We start from the raw sequence: 21,067 nt of genomic DNA, 5'->3' as shown, positions 1-21,067 counted from the left end.
TTTCCTAGATTGGTAGGGTTTTGTTTTCCGTGTTTGTCAGGGTTGGGGTTGGATGTTTAGATTAGGGAGGTTTAACTCAGCCTATACTTATACCCTGTTCTTGTTGACTCAGTAAACCTTACAAATTCTAGAAACCCGGTCAACCTTGATGTATTCAGTTGAACCGTACAGTATATATATGTTATATATATGTTTATCCATTGTTTACTCGGGTATTGTTTTGTTGGAGCCATGACTTGCATTTTTTGTGACGATTAAATGTATCTTTAAATGGACACAACATGACCCAAGCCTCAACCCTTAATAGTGCTTAAAATTGTATCTCAATGCATACTGTGTTTTACATTTTACTGACTTGGATAATGGATTAATTATGCATTTCCTCAGTTTTTTTTATATATACATATATTGTTTCTGCTAAAAATGAACTATTGTAATTGTTTTCTTCTATAAATATTGAAACTGCACATTTATTTTGCAAAAAAGTTCTAATACTGTCAAAGATGGTTTTAGAAATTTTATGTTAAAATTATTCAATTTGTGTTGTGTTAACCTCGACAATTCTCATCCTTTTGTGTCATATGAGTTGTCACTGCTTTTGTAGGTTAAGAGTGCTAGGTTTTAGTTGTGGGCTAGGGACAACGGTTGTGGATTTTTGTGGGTTACGGGATGAGTTTGAAGTGAGTTGTATTTGAAATAAAACCAAAGAAATCATGGCAGAACACGAAGGAAGCGGGGAGGGAGATTCGAAAGGAGGTTTGTTTTCTTTACACTTTCTGTCCATTGTAAGTTATCATGCAATATTTGATGCACAAAGGTGCCTACAATAGTTACATCCCTTTGTATTCTTCACCTTTGGGTTCATCCTTCTGACTGTGAATGGTTTTGTTTTATATAACATTACTATGTATGGATGTATGTATGTTTAGGTTTGCAGGCTTCGCAATCCAGACATTGTAGAATGGCTTGATTACAAGTTTCTTTCATTCCTATGCACATGTTTTGCACATAGTTTACCCTGAAAACCATTGCACATCACACTTATACCATGGACTTTCATGATGTATATATGTGTGCACCTGTGCATATGTGGTGTATGTACACAACAGCTGGGTAAAACAGTGGTCTATTATAATGAAAAATCATGTTTAACATATAGGCATTAAGAAGTTACATTTCTGTGGTAGTTAGAACACCACACATTTCCCGTAAAAGGTCAAACATACCAATGCTCACTTTGTTGAAATTATTTTTAACAACTATGTGCATATATATAAAAGATTACTTGTAACAGTAAAGGTAAACCCCTATTTAAACAATAAAACTTTTTCCATTGAATCATTTCAAATATGCAAATGAGTTGGATTTCAGTTTCTATTGTTCTGTTGTTTAAATTGTGTGGGGTATTTTGTGCCCAGCTAAGCAATTGACAAACATCTGTGGATGTATTTTACTTACTTATTTCCTTCTTTCACAATTTTATTTCCTCCTTGTCATTGTAACACTGTCAGCTGTTAGGGATGCATATATATTAAACAATAGCCAAATACCATGCAATTATGTAAAATGTTCAAAGTGTTGCTTTTAAGTTTATGTAAAATTTTGTAAGCCCAAACACCCAGATGTTGCCCCACCACCAATATTTCATAAAGTGTAGCAAGGTAGAAAATTTAAATTTATGGCAAATGCAGCTTGCTCAAAAATGTTTGTTGGCAATGGCATGCAACATAAATTTAATAAGTCTCATTCTTTTGCTAAAAACTGCCGCAATAAAATTTTAACCAAATCTTATCCCTAATTATTTTGCATTTATGTATTGTACTGGAAAATGTTGAGCTGTGTTCTTGTTGTGAAAGAATTCAGTTGAGAAGTAAAAATAACAAAGTTTATCATTAAATCAATGGTAATCTGATACAGTTTTTGGTATTTCAGACGTGAATTCATTTCATGTTGATGTGTGGGTGAAATATGTGTTTGTTTAGTTGAATATGCTGGTCAACCTAAAGTAACACAACATGTATATAATATAACCTTTTAAGGAATCATGTGTTGTATTTTTTTTTTTTGGGGGGGGGGGTGGAGTTGTAATATTACAATATTTACCTCAAATATATGATGTAACTGTATATATGTTTTTTTAAAATACAATATTTACCTCAAGTATATGGTGTATATATGTATATATATATGGTGCAATGTTCTGTGTGGAGTATGCTGTAATGTCATAACAATTCAACTGTTACACATATTAATCATTCTTTTTTCTTTGAAGCAGTCTGTAATGAAACGCGACATTAAGTAATGTTGTTTCCTTTGTTTGAACAGGTGCCAGGCAGTACAACCAGGGACAGCCACAGGTGGATACCGTAGAGTTGGCTTCGAAGATGGTTTACATCCAGAATAAAAGGTTTTACCTGGACGTCAAGCAAAACATTAGAGGGCGGTTCATTAAGATTGCAGAGGTCTCAGTTCCATCAATATTTTTAAGCCATGTTTTATTTTAAGTGATTTTAATTTAATCACCATGTATGACATAAGATAGGAAGTCATAATTCCAACAGTAGAGCTTTAAAACCATTTTTTGTATGCACGTATTTTTCAAATTTTTTGTTCTTTAAAATATTTATCAATTGTTAACCAACTTACCAATTTTTGCATACCTAAGCAGTAAGCACACCTGTGATAAAATATTTGACAAATATCCTGACAAATGGTATTTGTCAAATCGACAAATGGTTTAAAATGAAAGTGAAATAAAAATGTTGTCATTAGCATTACCATTAGTAGTGCAACATAAGCCCTTATTTTATCACACTGTGAAACATATACATAAAAAATTTAACTGCGATTATTCAGTTATATCTGTGTTTTTATGATACGTTTGTTGTTAGCACATTTGAAAACAAGGAAACACATTGGTTGTTGAATATATATTGGCCAAGTGGTTTTCATTTATTGTCCCTCAACAGCAAATACCAACATCCAATATACCTATGTTGACTTAACTCAGGTAACACCAGGTGGGAGTAAGAATCGCTTGTTGTTGTCGATGTCGATAGCCAATGAGTTCCGCAATATGTTGGGAGACTTCATTGAACATTACTCTACGCTTGGACCAACCAACCCTGACACACCACAGGTGAATAATAAATACTGAAAATGTGATTACTACTGTGATCGCTTGTATCTTTAAGTAAGGAGGGAACGGAGGAAGTTTCACTTTTGACGGTTGTGTTTTCTGTTTTGTCATTAAAAATGATGATGATTTTAAGCAAAACATTTATTTACAAAATAAACTGCATTTTGACGTAAGTTTTTTAATAACCTGAATCAAGTTTTGAAAGTTGTGCAACGTGCCCTTAGAAAAGATTTTCATTTGCAAAGAAAACCTTGTTTTGTTACCTGGGAAAATTTTCTGCATTATCCCCAAACTCTAAATTTGGTCAATCTCTGCAGGAGGAAAGAAGAGTAGCTTTGAAATCTGACCGAATTACTCGTGGCAACAAGCGTTACTTCTTGGATCTCAAAGAAAACCAGCGTGGCAGATATTTGCGTGTCCGGTAAGTTTTTTGGGTCATGTATAGCACTTTGCTAATGCCAATAGGCAAAAAAAAACAATCATGGGTTAATGTAATTAACTATTTTTTTGCACAGTCAAACTCAGCAGGACTTCAACCAACATACTCATGATGGTCGTCCACAGATGCCACCACAGATAGCTATACCTGCCCAAGGTAAGATTAGGCAAAACACGTTGATAGAGCGTGTTTGTATACTTGGTATTGTTATTGCTGCTAGATGAATTGTAATTCCAAAGAAACTGGAATGTAGATTTTATTTTACCCACGTTTCACGCCATAACCCTAAATGAGCCTCACAATAAAAATTTTCATTTGTTTTTGCCCAAAGGCTAGTTGTTCAGAAATAAAAGATACTTTGTTTTTCACAAACGTAAGACTGCCTGAGATGGACATTTGTGAGATGTTGGTGTATTTGTTGATATGTTCACAGATTCATGACATGTTGTAGTTGTAAAATATACAGGTAGTTAAAAGTAGTGGAAACTAAGAAGGAAATACATCTGCTGTTGCATGCAGCTGCCCTTTTGTGCACCTGGGAATATGCAGTCGGTGGGGACTTGGGGGGTGGCAATTGATTTTTGTAGGCCTTTAGTTTATGGAAAAGATTTAAGTGACCTGCACATGGACCACTGTTGTGAATAATTCATAAGTGGTGTGTTATTTAATGGTACATTCACACTGGCATTTACAAATTGTGTTTGTATGAAACAAAAAAAAAATTTTGAAAAACGAAAATTCTTTTGTTTTTACAAGTGGTGCAGAAGGTCCAGGGATTTTGCACATACTGCTTTTGTTTGTAATTCCACACACTGCCCAACAAACAACTTTGAACAATTGGGGTCATGTTGGCAATTTTTTGAAGTAAACATTAAAATATGATGTTTTCAAAGTAATTCAATGGTTTTGTATATATATGTTTGTATGGTCGGTTCCTACCATTTCCTGTCATTTCCTCTTGTTGTAGAAATTGTGATGTTTTTATTTTGTTTAATTAAATTGAGTTTTTAGTGTCTGCATATTTAGTGCATTCGCATTGTACCAATGCCCACTGGCTTTTGTTAAATCCTTGACCATTGTATTTCCTTTTGGAAATTAACTGAATCATATTTTTAAGCAATCAAACAAGTTATATATATAAAAATTATCTTCCATTATTCTGCAGGTCCAATGTGTAGGTTGTGAACTCAAATTTTGTGGTCCACAGAAGGCTTTTCGTTTTCAGTAACTTCATATAACTTCGATTGCAAATTCAATAAGTTTACATGTTTCAACATAACCTTATGTTTTGATAAATATCTATGAAGTCATTGCCATGTACTAATTTCCATTACTCAAATTGTCCATACAATTGGCTCACTCTGATTTCAAAAGGGTCCCTATATTACTGTACATTTTACCACGACCACAGTTAAAAAAAATTTTCATCATGCAGTGGGTCCCTCACAATGTATGGTTAAAATTGAAATGCTAATTGAAAGTTTTTTTTCTTACAAAGTCAATTAGAATGGTAAAAGTCTGTGGTCTCATATATTTTTTGTGCTAAAATTTGCACACCCATGGTCTACAGACATACCCATAAACAGTTCAGTATCATTGCTAGCTTTGCCTGTTATATTTAAATTAATTTGCCTGTTGGCACTAAAAGTTAATGTATAATTTTTAAACATGCAGCACTGTGTTTGAAGTGTGGTTATTGTTGGTTAAAGTGGACTTTCTGTGACATGACTTGCATCTGTAATGACTATATATAACTTACACTGGCTGTAAGTCAATTGGTAAATGCATATACACTTTATACATAAATTATTAAATGTCTGTGATATGTGAATTGTGGCAATCCAACTACCAAGGTCTTCAAAGAATTTGACAGATGGCAGTCAATGCGTCATTATTTTAATAAATGATCTGTTAAGGGATGGTCGAGTTCCGTGACTCGCTGACTGGACTGATTGACGAGTATGGCAGTGACGATATGGTCGAGCTGCCCCCATCCCAAACTATTGGAACTCGCCGCTCGAAACAGGTAAAAAATATTTTAAATTGTGTTTGTATTTCTGGTCCATATCTCGCTCATTTTCTGATTCATTTATTTTATCTATTAAAACCATTGATCAGAATTTGTTAATTGTGGACTTGTATGTAATAAAGAGTTCTGAATTCCTGTGCAAGTGATCGTTGAACTCCCGATTATCCAGTGTTTGTGATATCCACAACACCAATGAACAAAGGCATGCATCTGCTGACTGGTAATTTTCGTCTCTAGGGACCACCACTTGTCAGTGCATCTGTGGTTCTTTAAGTCTTTCTAGCTGTCAGTACGCCTTCATGCTGGAAATAACATGTTCAGTATGTGGCATGTGTGTAAAGGCTTATGCTACTGGAACCTGTAAACCCTTGTGCCAAAATGAATCGGTAACCCAAATATAGTTGTAATGTTGTGGCTGCCACACATTATAAATACTGCATATTCTATATATTATTTGCTTGTAACTTTTTGCGAATTCCACAAATTGTTTGAATTTAGCTAATAAAGCACTTTGGCACATGACGTGGTCTGAACAAAATTAACAAATTGAAATGCAAATATTTGGCAAACGCTACAGCTGGAATTTGGCAGGAAACATTCCACCATGGACAAGCTATCAGTGCCGGCATAATGAACGTAGTGAGTGGAATAGTGGTGGCGTGGGTTGTGAAGTGCCGGAAAGTGGCATGTTTGGCGTGGATGCGTCTGTTCTTGTCCTTCCAAGTGGCTCTAATGCCCTCTTGTGATGGCATTTGGGTCGCAATAAGATTGCCAAGGCCACTTTGCACTTTCCGTGCCCGGTAAACATGCATAATATTGTCTGCACACTTGCGTTTGTAACTTTAAATACATCTGCTAAGTTTGTTGTTTACATAATGCATGTACTCGATTGGTGGCTACATGCAAATGTAATATGAAATGTGAAAAACAAGTGTTGTCACCAAATCTGTCATTCAAAATTGCGCGACAGGCAGATAGTCCTGAGCGTTCAAATCTCTGTTGACGTATTGGTACGCCATAGCAGGATGAAAACGAAACTCAATTAACAGAGAGGCAGACAAAGGTGGCATTAAAAATGTAACCCATCGATTTATGCTGAAAATTTTCTTTTGTAACCGCGGCTGATAATCCAGTACCGTAAATACGATATCGTATGGAACTTCTTTTCGTTATTTTGTCGTTTTTTTTACTTCTGGGTAAGGTCAAGCAGCGGGGTCATGAGATTTATTAACTTGACTCTCAATTATTAACTGTTATTAACATAACATACATTGTATGGAGAAGTTGACGAATGACTGGAAAAAAATTGCCGTCGGTGTTACGTTTGTTGGCAGCAAACAATTATTGGAGACTCGCCCATTTCAGTGCAAAGGGCGATGGGCAACGCAAAGTGCATGTTTATTCACCAATTAGAAGTTCAATTTGCTATCTTGATATTCGATTGTTATTTGACACCCATAGAAATCACTCTCAGATCAGATATCCTGGAACGATGTTTTTTCTTATTTTCCTTTACACGACCCTGGACACTGTCATGCTTTTGGGCTCTATTTGTGCTTTGGTGCATTCCAGTGATCTTTCGGTTTTCATAAAGCTGGTTCTCCATCCATTGTTGGCTGTTTGAGATTTCGGACTTGCGCTTTTTAAACCTGAATAAATCAGTATTCGAACATCGTGAAAATGGCTTTTTTCAAAAAATATATATGGGATGTGTGATCCGGCTTCAAGTTTGGTAAAAAATCAGCAACTCCACTGGATTAATTTGAATGGACCAGCCCATATTGGGTTAAAGAAACGCTATGTCATTGTGGCATGAGTGCTTGAAACTTCAGTATTTGGTTTTAACCTATTAACAACCTTTCACCAATGCCATGGGCATGGGGCTTTCGCCATCCATAGACCATTTAAGAGGTAATTGACTAATAACCATTGTTGGAACACGTTGCGTTACATAGGCGTAATGTAGCGTGCCATTTTGGGACTATTTGTTGTTTTGAAGTGTATATATCGCCTAATCGAATGGCAGTGGCCCCTTTTCTGGAGTTCCTATAAAGTCATACACCATAAAGCAGCTCGATGTTTTGAATGAAGTCATGTGTGACGACGAATAATAATGTTTAATCATTGTACGGATGTGTAGTTGTCACATATAAAGACCTGTGTGTATTTACAATCAGTGTATTGAAACAAACTGTTTTATGCAGTTCTTTATGGATGTGGGTCAGAATCAACGTGGCGTGTTTCTACGTGTGACCGAGCAAACTCGTTACTATCGTTCTGCCATTACAAGTAAGTACTTAGTGGCATAACTGATAGGTCTTCGGTCACTTAGCTGCTCGTGATAAACCTGATTGCCGAAACAGTGGTACTATTTTTTAAGAAGCCCCTTAGTTACGAAGTAACTTCCATATTCCTACTTTAACGCTTGTTAATGAGCAATAGACTCAAAAGATATGACGGATTATCAAACCGTTTTTTACCCAACTTAGTTCCGGAGAGGTTTTGGAAGGAATTCGCGGATTATTTGAACGTGACGTCGAAGCAAATGGAGGAGTATTATGAGCAGGTTGGAGCACAACAAGAACGGGAGGGAACAACCTCTGAAGAGGGCCCGGCCAAGGATGCAGATGAGGTCAGTAACCTTTGAAGAACGAGTTACTTTCATAACTAATGTTGCATACATACCCGTTGCTTTGGCGGAATATTGTGCGATATTGCATTTGGTGTAACAAGTCGCTGTACTCCAACTCAAAGCACATGTGAAAAGACCAATTACGCCAAACACCCTTACAAATTTACCTTAACATTTTGAACAATAGTTGCTGTGATATTTTGTCCCATTTCTTCACATGTCGGATGTTAATTACCATGTTTTAAACGTTAAACTATCAATTTAGCCGGAAGAATACGAGAGCGCGGGGCGGCGACGTCGTGCTGACGACACGGATGACGTCGACGATGACGACACAGCCAAGGCCGATTAAACGATATGACGTCAAATCAAGCATGATTTTGTAAAGACCATGGGGTAAGACTGGAGGTGTCCACATTTTTTTGCTGTATATTTGTTGCAGTTTGTTTCTGAAGAATTTTTTCCCCCAGGGTATTTAAATGTGACTGGAAAAGTTGAATAAAATGCTTTGGTTAAAGGGGATCGTACGCATTATCCCGGTACCACCTTTGTTTCCTGTTTTTGTGTGGAGATTGCTTGAACGTAGGTGGAAAAGTATTTTCGAAACGGCGCAAGGCTAACTCGCGTATGACAAATGTGGAAAATGAACTACAGAAAATTATTAGCTTTGATTAGCGACTGTACACAAGTTACACGAGTTTTCTCTTAACAACAAAACACAAAAACCTCCATTTTTTCTCTCCACAGATTCCTCTTTACGCACACGCCGCCAACAAAACTCCCGTAAACACCAGATTTTTGCGATTTTAACCCAACCCCGTTGCTCATTTTTCTTTACAATGACATGGTGTCCAGCGTCATCTTCAGAACAACTGGGGGCTGTGACGTCATCCCGCCTGACGTAGATCTCTGTTCCCAGCATGCTGGTGTATGCGTGTATTGTACGTTAACGGTTGTAGTGTTGTGTTTAGTTGTATTGGAGCTGGGACATTGCCTTACATAGGTTTTATTAACTCCAGACTGGAAGCTGACAGTTTTTGGCATATTAAATCCTAAATTCACTGTTTTTGTCGGTGTTGCGACAAAATATAACACGTAAAATTACGTTACAGTCGGTTTGTAGGGGCAAGAACTGATTCCTTGCTGTAGTTGAGCAAGTTTATGTGTGGTATTTGAGCTAGTGGACAGAGTAACGCATGGTCCCTTAACCCGTATGTAGATGTACATTTTTTAGTTTTTTTTTGTCAACCTCCTCACACCCGCTAGTAACTGGAATCGTTCAGTTTCGGCAAGCGTTTTCAGTATTACCGAAGCATTACAAACGGTGTGCGAATTTTTGTGTCATATTTTTCATGGTAAATGACAAAAAATAAAACTATTATCATATGATAAAACTGGATAAATAACGTTTTTGCATTTAATAATTTGAATATTCCCAACAAAAATGACTCTCGAAAACGTCCCCAAAAAACATTGTTCCAAATTAGATCTCTAGTTCGGTTTTATCTCATCGACAACTGTGTTCCTGCATTCATTTTAATATTTACTATTGCTATCAACCCTAAATAGAGATGCCCTGATGTCAGCGCCTTGCTTTGTACCCGGTTATTACTCTTATTTCCATTGCTGTTTTCCAACCCCCATATGACTGTTATTATCCGGAGTGCTACTTTTTAAACAACAACTTGCATTAATCGTTAGCAAGCGCCCTATGTACGTAGACTTCGCGTTGTCCGCCTCACTGAACGTTGTACAAGATATACATAAACATGTGTTTAAACTATTAGTTTGTCACTGTCCACCCTTTTATTTGCTCCGCTCTGTCAGTTCCGTCACGCTTCATTTCGTTTTACCAGTCACGCATCTGTCCCTAGGACGGAGGTGTTAAAAGTTCCCATGTGCTCCCGCCGTGTCCGTTTTTGTTTGTTGGCGTTATGGTTTTGGTCTTGCCGCAGAGCAATTGAAAATCATTCTCCTCATCACGTTTTATGAAACAAGTCAACTTCTCCATCATATCTTGAGAACTGCGGAGTTGATCCCCAAATAACAGTTGCCTCTTTATTCTAAACTTGTTGCATGTTTCCAATGCCGTGTATTAATTTTGACTCTTCCCCAACTGCCACATTGATCAGCAACTCAAGGTACCGAACCCTAATTGTTAAAAACAATCTTGGCTTGCCAGCCTTATTTGCGGGAGTTCCCCGCCGCGGCGTGACGTTTTCTTTTAGGCAATTGCTAAAAAGCAGCGCGTTTTTGTTTCACCGGCCGCACAAACAAGAGTACACGTTTTTGTTCGGCGCGGCAAAGCGCTTAGTCATGCTTAGTTCAGCGTTTTTTTTGTGTTGTGTATATTGCCCGTGCGCGTGTGAGTGTGTGTGTGTGTTTTTACAAAAAAGTATCAAAGCCCCACGCTCGTCTTCGTATTTTGCAACTTAACCACGAACGACCATCAAATAACTGTTAACAGCCGCTACCCCTAACCCGCCAACACTATTAACAACTGCACTCACAGTAAAAAATACACCGCTCGTGGACATAGTATGAAACAAATTATCTAGCTATATGTAATAGTAAATATTTGACCGTAGCATGAACGCTCATTGTATCTTTGTGTGTACGAGGACAGCATTTTGCACAGGCCTCGCAAGCCTGCTCACAACCGTATTCAGTCGTTTTGGCGCCGTTCTAGCATGGTTGTGCAAACCTGGTGTTGTGGGTTGCAAGCGGCACGGGACCGCTCTTATGTAGTTTCAGTAGCCACGTTTTCATTTTTTGTTTCCATATACATATATATTGTCTCAAATCCCATGGTCAAGGAGTTGGTGCGTATACGTATAGCTGTACATTACAATAAAGTGATGTTTAATGTAGATCGGTTTTGTTGACTAATAGATTGCAGTCATGTTAATTCCCAAATCACATACTTTTTTTTTAAACTTGTCAGTGTTTGTAATGCATTATTCGACGGTATCTTAGGTTTTTGGTGCATACGCGCAAAGTTGCGACCAGGTTCTTGCAACACATCTTGTAAGAAATTCAGCTCAAGAAGACTTTATCATTGCCGGATCGAGTCAGCTTTATTACCGAAGAATCAGTTTTATTGCTATATTTGACATTTAATGCACCTCGACAAGCACCTGCATTATAACATAGACAATTGTTGTATGATTTGAGAAAATGTTAATTTCAAAACAAGTTGATTTCGTCAAAAAAATGTTCAGGTATTTTTCATCCGCTGAAACTTAGAGCTCAACATAAAATATCAGGGATAACAAATTCATGATTTATTTTTGAAGTAACATTAGAACTCGGTTACAGCAGCACAGCGACATGAACAGCACTTCGTACCACGTCAACAGGTAATCGGGTTTGTGTATATGATAAACAGTGTAGGCAGGGCCGGTCCAACAAGGAAATACGGGCCCCTTGCTAGATACCGGAAATTCACCTAAAGATCACATTTTTCGAAAGCAAAATATTTGGTCTCTCGCGGGGTACGAATTGGTTCAAAGGACCGGCCCTACGTTTACAGAAAATTTATGCTGAAAAACAGTAAGGATACCAATTCTGCAAGATAAATAGTCACGACTTCATACAGGCGAAGATAGCGTAATCACCGTGTTTCTGGTTGCTCTCAAGTATTCGTCCAACAAGGCACATTAGGTAACAACAAACTTTGCTCAGTGATGAAAGCAGTCTTTACAGTCCGCAGGCACAAGAGGTGGTAATTTTGGATGGACATATCAGAAACACGCCAATGGTAAAAGGTACAAAAAAACAGTAATTAAAGCGACAATGCAATCATACGAGGCGTGACGTAATTTTGGATAGAATTTGCATTTGAATTGGACAGGAATGATAGCATGGTTGATTAATTGGGTGCATGCTGCACAGACGTCCATAGATGATTTTTATACAACAGAACGTAATTTACAGTTGCACTAAATGTAGCGTGTTAAGCAGTTTCACAATGCTCTTAGTACAAATACAGTATTTTTATATTTGCACGAACGCTTCGTTTGAACAGAAAAATCAAGCTGGATCAGCCACTTTTTCCTAATCAGTAGAGGCGAGGTTTGAAAAATCAAGCTCCCAGTGAGGTTTAAACTCACGACCTTGGGCTAGGCCCAACACTCTACCAACTGAGATACAGCAGCTCAGCGGTTAAACAGGGTATATTGTGGTCAAAATACACTGGTGCGCAAGGGCAACTTAACACATTTTTACCAACAGATTCACGCAGGCAGCACCTGATGGCCTGCTCTGGTCATCAGTGATTGGAGAGAGTAGCTACTGCGGTCAGCATAACTTGCCAGGCGACCTTTACTGTTAAACCCATATGGTCTCTTTCCTGGCAAGTATATAGGAGTAATCAAAAATAATATCCGTTGATAATCATCAAGCACATGCCAACTATTGGACGCAGCTCTGGGTGATCTGTAAAATCACACAGGAAAGTTGAACAACACGTTGTCAGATACTTAGGTGCATATTACCAGAAGGAACTGCAGATACCAAATAGAAAAAAATACGTTTTAGTTACCTGCCATCTAGTGCTTTAAGTTGAATATTCGGCAACAACAAAGATAGTTGTCTCGGCCTTCTCGGCCAAAGGAACACGGGAAAATGGCCAAACCTCATACTGCTCTTTACTCTAACACTTTACCACTACTTATACAGCCTTTTTTAAACCAAAGGAAATACTCTGAACAGCACTTACGTATCAACAAGTATCGCAAAAAGTCGCGGAACGAGTGATTTTTTTCATGGAACCAGTGCTGCTCAGGCATGGTTTGCATCAATCCACGCACGATTTCGGGATGGGTGAGGATGAAGGCGAGAGCGAGCAAAAAGATTGGATTAAGGTACATTGGAGACCAAGCCAACCTCAACCTCAAAAATTCGGCTAGAGAAAAGTGGCACGCATGGTGAAGTGCCAGATTAAATGAATTAGCAGGGTTGTGATGATTTGAGTGATTTAGAGAAGAACGGACTTCTTGGAGGAACCAATCGTAGCGAACGTTTGCCGAAAGTTCTCGACTCGTGCTACGAAGATTAGCGATGTGTGCAATGAGCGAACTTGTCACAACACCAATATCCTGTGTAAAATTTTAAGATGTACTTATGACAGCTTGGTTACTTACCGCATTTGAGAATATTAACAAAACACACAACAGACTGATCATATATCTGTAAGTTTACTATGTTCTGTGTTCCTCCAGGCTGTGATGTTAATCGCTCATTATCATTGGGAGCAACATGTGTACCTCTGTACAATGTGTAACGACTCCTTTGTGTATGAGTTCTACACATAATTAAACTTAATGCAGGGACAGAAACAAATAAAAAATAAACAACCTCTCATGATGGGACTGGTTTTCATTTCCATTTATTTCACGATGTTCATCATCAGAGTTTTGAATGTCTGACGTGCAACATCTCCAATTTGCACTATTCCCCTGTCTTGAATCATCATGACATTCACCTAAAAAACTTCTGTTATTTTGTGTATGTGTATTCAGAGTAAAGCAGTATAATCTGATAAACTGTAGTAAGTTTCAAATTAAATCATAAACAAACTTTGAAACAAGTTACCTATGCAACGAGGCATAGTTGGCATGATGTTGACTCGATTTGTGCTATTTCCTTCCCTCTGTCAAGGATTAAAAAACAAACAATAACAATGTTATAAGGAAAAACAATTTCGCTGCCATGGCATTTGAAAATTTTAATATGGCCTAGTACATCAAGATAGGGGGTTAATTTTTTTTACGTTTTAAATTACTTGCAATGCCTTAATTTCCCATTTAGTTACAAAATAACCAATTCTAGGTTCCTTGAAAGGGGTTGTCTATTTTAGCTTCAGAGCAGTGGACCTTTTTTTTATCTCACTTCCCCCTTAAACGGAATCCTCATTTCCCACTAGTATTTAAATTTTTTAATGAAAATTTAATTGTTGGATTTTTGTTATATCTGTCATACTTTTTTAGACTACATTGCATGACGAATTGCCAATAAGTGTATGACACACAGTGAATACAAAACACAATCTTTTTTATTATATGTGCGAAAGATGTTAAGTATCAGTATACCTGTTGGTAATTTGTTGGTGATGATAAAGGATGTGCATTTGGAACTGCTGTTCCATGTGAAAAATTTCTTACTGACAAGGCAGGTTGTCTGTTCGAACGAGTTGAACGCATGCGAGAGGCAAACGGTGGTCCACACCTAACAGAAATATAAATGAAACTATAGTTTGAATTTAAGCTGTCAGCAATAACCATATTTTTTTGCATGGCAAAGTGTGATTTTGCATGTGATAGGATAATTTTCAGACCAAGTAAATGTATTCACTAAGCTGGAATATAACCAAATACAAAATAAACTACCTCTCATGATTGGATCGGTTTTCACTTCCATTTATTTCACCATGTTCATCATCAGTGTTTTGAATGTCCGACTGGCAATATCTCAAAATAGAATCACCATTCCCTTGTCTTGAATCATCACGACATTCGCCTAAAAAACTTATGTTATTTTGTATATATATATATTTTGATTTGGAGCGAGCCAATTTATCTGACAAACTGTGTTTTTTTTTTACTTTCCATATTTATACAAGATTTCAAGCAATGTTAATTGCTCAGGAGTTCACTTTGCAACAACTGGTACATATACTAACAGCATATTTTAATTCAGGTTGCCATGATTTGTTCAGCCTGTGGGGATTTTTTAATCAAAATTAGTAAAATAACCACCTATATCATCAGGTATGATGTTGATTTGATTAGCCCTGTTTCTTTCCCTCTGCATTAAAAATATTTTGAAGGATTATTTGTTTGTAAAGAAACTAAAAAAGGCACAGACGCTGCAATGTAAAGCACAGTAGTATTTGGATTGACCCTCAACTGCACACAATGAAAATATGGCAAGAAATGCACAAAAAATATCATCATCACATCTTTTTGTGTTGGAAAAGGTTGTGACATTAAGCATATTTTAAAATTATGTGATAATCTTTGAGAGGAATGTCTTGGAATATACAAATGCACTTTTTTGATACACATCCTTTTTTTAATTTTTTAAAATTGGTTTAGAGGTGGTTTGAAATTTTTAAATTGGCTGTTTGTTCTTTACCACAATATATATTGTTTATTCACACATGCCATAGAAAGACATTACTAAGAAAGTCTGTAGTATATATTAGGGATGCACCGAAAGTTCGGTTTGCCGAATTTATTCGGCCGAAACTAAGGTTTTTATAATTATTCGGTTTTGGCCGAATATTTTTGAAAAATTCGGCCAAAACCGAAACTATTTTACTGCATGCAACGCTGATACGCAAAGTTTAGTATAGTTTGGAATCATTGTTTAAACTGTACAAATGTGTTCGTTTTATTTATTCATTGTCATTGAAATGATGAAAATCAACTTTAAGCAGTTGGTAAAGCATTCTTTAAGTGCCAATAAAAAGCTGTATGATAGGATCCGATCAAATCCAGCACTTGTTTTGTTTGAATTTGTTGCATTTAAAGATATGGATACCCTAATTAGTTTCGGTTTATTCGGCTGAAATTATTCAGCAACTTTTGCCGAATATTCGGTTTCGGCCGAATAAAAAAATTAGTATATATACCTGTTGGTCATTTGTTAGTAATGATTGCTGAGAATGTGCAATTGAAGTTGGACGTCCAAAATGTGTCGATGCCTGAAAAATACTACATTTTAAAATTTGCATGTTTACAACATACATAAATTTATGACGACAACAACTTTTCAAACAAAAAACTTTACACTTCAAAGAACTTTTTTTGCAAAAAATCATTATATTCAAAGCAACCTGTGTCTTGGTGTGATCTGGAACAAAACAGGGATGATTTTCCTGTGTCATTGGAGATTCTGGAAAATGTTGCAGGTGCTCCACTGCGGGGTCATCAGATCTCCTCCAGGTATTCAACACTCTCCCACAGATAAAGCATTGAGTACGATTGACGCTACCCAAGTAAAATCGTCCTGCTCTCGCCATATTGCGAGGTGATGTGCTTCGATGGGTGGGCCAGGCAGAAGTAAACCTCCTATTTGATTTTTCATTTATTCTCATAAATCGTTTATGACTTCGGTCAACAGTCGCAGGTCTCCATTGCGAAGGGTAAGGTGGGTAGTTTGATGATGAAGAAGATGTCCGAGAGATTGCTTTACCAGCAAGGCTCTTTTAATAATAATCAAAAAATTAGTATAACCCATAAACAAAAAACAAATATTTTTCAATCCACAGTGTGTGGATGTGTAAAATCTGCCAATGCTAATAAAGCTATTTTAACAAAGTATTTGCTATGTTATTGAGAGGTGGTGGTTTCATTTATACAGAGATAAATATGTCCTTACATGTTCTCTTCTGGAGGCACTAAAAAAATCATTGGTTTGTCTGTGATGTTGCGAAGTAGTAGCCTGATCTTCTGGAATTAATGGTGTTCTTTGGCTCATTCTGTTATTTATATAAACGAAGTATGTAAGAGGTTCATTTTCTTATGGGTACAATAACAAACCTGCAATGTGGAAAGTGCTTCTTGTGTACTTCCGTGACATTATCCTTGGCTTTCCAGTTTTTTAATACACCACCGCATGAAAAGCACTGTACTCTGTCCAAGTTGCCAAGATAGAAAAATCCAGAAGCTGCCATATCACCAGGTTGTAAATCTTGAGTTGGAAATGGCCATTGCTGAAATGTGAGCCTGTAAAATATTTACGAATTACGATGAGTTATTATCTAGGGAAAAAGTAACAAACATGTCCATCAAAGTCTTTGAAACTTTACATGAGCTTAATCAGAAAAAACTAAATCAGAAAGATTAAAAAACAAAGCACTAAGTCTGGAAATATGTTTTAGCACCAATACATATATAACTTGATCATTATTCAAAATATTTGACATCACATAGAAAAAAATTACATCCTGTGAGACTCCAATGTTAAGTCGAGTCCTCTGAGCAACTCCAGGTGGTGAGCAGACAAAACAACAGCAATCTACATTATAGAAACAGTATCTTAACTTCACTTCCTACACCAATTCACACATTTATATAAGCAAAAAACATTGCAAGAAAAACTATTAAAAGCGTCATAACTCACTACTATCAGACCAATTCGTCTTCCACCAGGCCTGAGCTCATCTCGTGCTGGGCCTGTTATTGAGATCATAAAATTATCAATTTAACGTTTATGCAGGTTTAGACACTGGTTTAACAGTGCTCCTAATGTTTTCGTGTAAGGTGTTGTGTTGTGAAGTTGTGGATATGTGATGTGTAAAGGGGTGTCGAAAGGACAGGTGTTTAGGTCAGATAAAGTACGAAAGACGTTGCGAATTAAGGTGAGCAGAGGTTGAATGGAAGGACAGTTGTGGAATAGGTGAGTAAAAGTTTCAAAGGGGAATTTGCACAGGTAGCAGATAAAAGTGGCACTGACCTTCAGATTTTCTTTTTTCCTGTACAAAACATACAAATTGTGAATGGTTTGGTATCTTGGTTTTCATGTCACTATTTGGCTTCATCATTACAAGTTTCCACATCACAAGTGTTGTGCATGTTTTTGGGCAGTGTGATCAAATATGGAAGTAACACAAATGACGTAGGCCGAGTACTTGGACAAAACAGCTGATTTGTTTGGCCATCAGAATACGGACCAGAGGGATGTTAGTTGACAAAAAAAAATCGCCAGTTGACAAAAGTTTGAACGCGGGTTACTCGGCCACCTTACAAGGTAGCGTCTTCATTTTTTCACACAAAAATAGATCACGGGCTGAACTTTCCAACGATAGAAAAATTAAAAAAAAATTTACATTATTATTCAAATATGAATATGATATGTTTGCTATGCCATAACCATAAGTAAACATCGATTTCCGCTAAATCCTTGAGGGTAAATATTCTTTGGCGTCAATACTATCTAAAAATGTTAAGCTTTTTCATGAGAAAAAATGCGAACCTTCTCAAATTTGACGAATATTAACCATACCACCCACGTTTTGCAAATAATGCATGCAGAAAACTATTTCATTTGGTTTATCAATGCATCCACAGCACTCTTCTTTACTTTATAAGCTTAATATATGTACAAAACTTACCTTCAAAAGGTTACATTTAAAAACTGCTGTTTAACAAAACATTCATGCATAAAAGGATAAGAAGGGCATATGTAATCCACTTGCACACTAATAAAGCATCCTTTGCTACCCAACAAAATAGAAAATATTCGCAATAAAAGAGATTTACAGAGTTTGTAACAGACTCATTCACTTAGACACAGTGCTAATGAATGTCAAAATAATTTTAACAAACACCTGTTTACTGCGAAAAATAACCTACCAAATCCTGCTGCAGTTATAGCATGGCCTAAACCAACAAAAAAATTCATCCGTTTTACGCAAGTACTTAGCCTGTGTCATTTGTGCCCCTTACATATTTGGTCACATGGCCCCAAAACTTGTGACATGGAGACATAGTATAATAATGTAGTTCTTATTGCACATATTACAATAGCCTTAAAATTTTTCTTCATGGAACCCTGCAAGGTTGTTTAAGTTGACAAAGAACCCCCAGAATGTAAATCAACACTAACGTTCATGGAAGCCTTTATTTTTATGTTGGGTCCCATGGACTGTAATTTGGGAAATATAAAAGCACAATACTTACCATTTTTTAAGAGTGAGAAACTGGGTTAACAAAATGTTCACTGCACCTATCAACTTGCAAGACAAATCTATAATGTAGATGATAGTAAGTAGGCTACTAGAAAAACACAACAAGGCACAAGGGCTTGTTGTTCACTGATGTCATTTCGGCGAAATTTTTTTTCACATTAACGAAATATTTTTCACGCATGACTGAACACAACTTCAATGGATTTACCAAAAACAAAACACAAGTATATGCACAAATTAGAGCATAATTACCATTAAAAAACATCAATGTAACTTTGGCACACCTCCGTGATCAATTCACACTATTTTGTTTTCACAAAATGTATATACTGAGGCAGCAATACTTGTTAATTTGGATGCGAACTTACACAAAGCATAAAGTGGAGAAGTCGCTTGATATACGCGAACATTTGAAACCTTTCCGGGCCGTAGGATTTTTTTATATTTTGCACACAGCTTGCCTGGAGCATGTAGATGAACGCGGTATAAGTTAAAATCCCAACAGTTTTCAAGTTTCCCAGCGAAATGAACTTAACTGCAGGTCACCGGCTATGACGTCATAGAGCTCTTAACGCGCGTATAGGCTGGCCACAAGGCCTATTTTGTTTGTAGTTTGCCAACCCACCGTCGCAGCTGCCCCACAAGTTGTGAGAAGCTGCAACACTATGGTTTCTAGCAAACGAAAAGAAAGATGAATTTTAAACAACTTAGCTGTATCGCAACAGAGGCCCCGTTGGAAGTGCGGCAGCACACAATGCCCCAGGAATTTCCTAATTTTTTTTTAATAATGTTAAATAGCTGAGTATGCTGCGACGCACCATTGACGCCTTGTTAAACCCCTTTTGGGCTTTGCACGTCACACAAGATAAAGAATCGTCACTTGATCAATGAAAACGTTCTCCCATATAATTCACTGTAATGTGATATCAGTTAAATGTCGACGTTGCCACTCAAAATTCATCCCACACATTTGATCCTTACACGGACATATTCGAAATTACCTCCATTTGTGTTTTGAATGAATTTTTTCGCAACATTTACACTGTTATGTGTGGGCGGAAATAAAAAAAGGGGAGATTGTGATACTAAAAGGTATATTTAATTAACATAACATAATCGTTGCGATATACTTTATAGGTGTTCAAAAAACGCTATTGTAATGTGATCTGCATATTCTGAGCCTATTCTACACCAATTTTTACAAAATTCTATGCCCCGGAACATTATTAAATTGGCACTTGTATGCAGCGCCGAAAATACGCGAATACTGGGATTCACACAGCGTGACCGCAGTCAAACCCATTTCGTTGCGATATACTTTATACGTGTTCAAAAATTGCAATTTTAAAGTGTAGATATTGTTTTGCAAATATTGGAGACCTTGCTGATTGAATTGTTTGTTATTACAACTCATTTTTGTTTTTTTTCGTGAATTAATGCTTATTTTGTGCAAACTCAATTGTTTGAAGCCGTGTTCATTCATGCGTGAAATAATTTCGGTTTTAACCAATTTCCATTTCGCCGAAATGACGGTGGTCGTTGATTGGTGCGTTTCATGGGCGGCAAAGGGTATTCACCCTATTATCTGGATAATAATAAGGTGAATACCCTTTGCCGCCCATGAAACGCGCCACGACGGCCAATGCACACTGCCATGACTGTGCTTTAGGACGCATATCGGTATTTCTATGAAAATTAGTTTTGGTGCTGGGAAATGCCACCGTGTAGACCTGTGTCACAATGCAAAGTCATGCATCACCAAGCAAAGCAGTGACGCAATTAAGTTAAATTTGCGGTTGAATGAGCGCACATGTGCGTGCTGTTGTCATGGCGAATTTTACGGTGTTTGGGCAGTTTTAGTGGGGTTTTGAGCTATTCCAATTAGGTAGTAACTTGCTGGTGGGTGCTGCTGAAATTTATGTTGAAAATGGAGCAAAAAAATCAGGCTGTGTTTGTGGCAAAATGAAGCGTTTAAGTGTCCAATCATTTGTGATTTTATGAAAGATCATTTCATATCTACAAATTTTGATCAAAATTAGTCTCCAAAAAAATGGTTTAGCCACCCCCCTAGGGCCATTTGCCCCCCTGGTTACTCAATATTTTGGTTAAAAGAGCAACTAAAAATGGAACTG

The 21,067-nt window shown here is 37.0% G+C and overlaps 2 protein-coding genes across 5 annotated transcripts; one reads left to right on the top strand and one right to left on the bottom strand.

Annotated features, from left to right (window-relative positions):
* The first annotated feature begins 608 nt into the window (after positions 1-608).
* Positions 609-11,109, top strand: LOC145893974 (transcriptional regulator protein Pur-beta-like). The gene is made up of 10 exons (XM_082982395.1): positions 609-756; positions 2,326-2,462; positions 3,011-3,139; positions 3,457-3,560; positions 3,655-3,734; positions 5,495-5,604; positions 7,812-7,896; positions 8,097-8,239; positions 8,505-8,635; positions 8,987-11,109. The coding sequence occupies exons 1-9, from the start codon at positions 714-716 to the stop codon at positions 8,589-8,591; spliced, it is 918 nt and encodes a 305-aa protein (XP_082838521.1). The 5' UTR covers positions 609-713; the 3' UTR covers positions 8,592-8,635; positions 8,987-11,109.
* Positions 11,110-11,538: 429 nt separating this feature from the next.
* Positions 11,539-19,058, bottom strand: LOC145894389 (uncharacterized). 4 transcript variants are annotated; one of them, XM_082982961.1, is made up of 16 exons: positions 18,928-19,058; positions 17,702-17,720; positions 17,369-17,421; positions 17,190-17,263; positions 16,786-16,971; positions 16,625-16,724; positions 16,080-16,448; positions 15,876-15,947; positions 14,998-15,046; positions 14,629-14,758; positions 14,332-14,467; positions 13,835-13,892; positions 13,598-13,724; positions 13,442-13,544; positions 12,960-13,338; positions 11,539-12,676 (listed from the first exon to the last, which is right to left on the bottom strand). In XM_082982961.1, exons 1-16 carry the CDS (start codon positions 18,928-18,930, stop codon positions 12,612-12,614), a joined length of 1,923 nt encoding a protein of 640 aa, XP_082839087.1. In that variant the 5' UTR covers positions 18,931-19,058; the 3' UTR covers positions 11,539-12,611. The 4 variants fall into 4 exon arrangements, with proteins under 4 accessions (XP_082839087.1, XP_082839086.1, XP_082839089.1 ...); XM_082982960.1 differs by having other exon boundaries at positions 11,539-13,338; XM_082982963.1 differs by having other exon boundaries at positions 11,539-13,338; positions 17,702-17,712; positions 18,919-19,025.
* Positions 19,059-21,067: the final 2,009 nt, after the last annotated feature.

This window comes from Ascidia mentula, chromosome 3 (assembly GCF_947561715.1).
Source record: "Ascidia mentula chromosome 3, kaAscMent1.1, whole genome shotgun sequence".
NCBI classification, from domain to species: domain Eukaryota; kingdom Metazoa; phylum Chordata; class Ascidiacea; order Phlebobranchia; family Ascidiidae; genus Ascidia; species Ascidia mentula.
The sequence above is the reverse complement of the archived record's forward strand: the minus strand, read 5'-3'. Positions and strand labels throughout refer to the sequence as shown.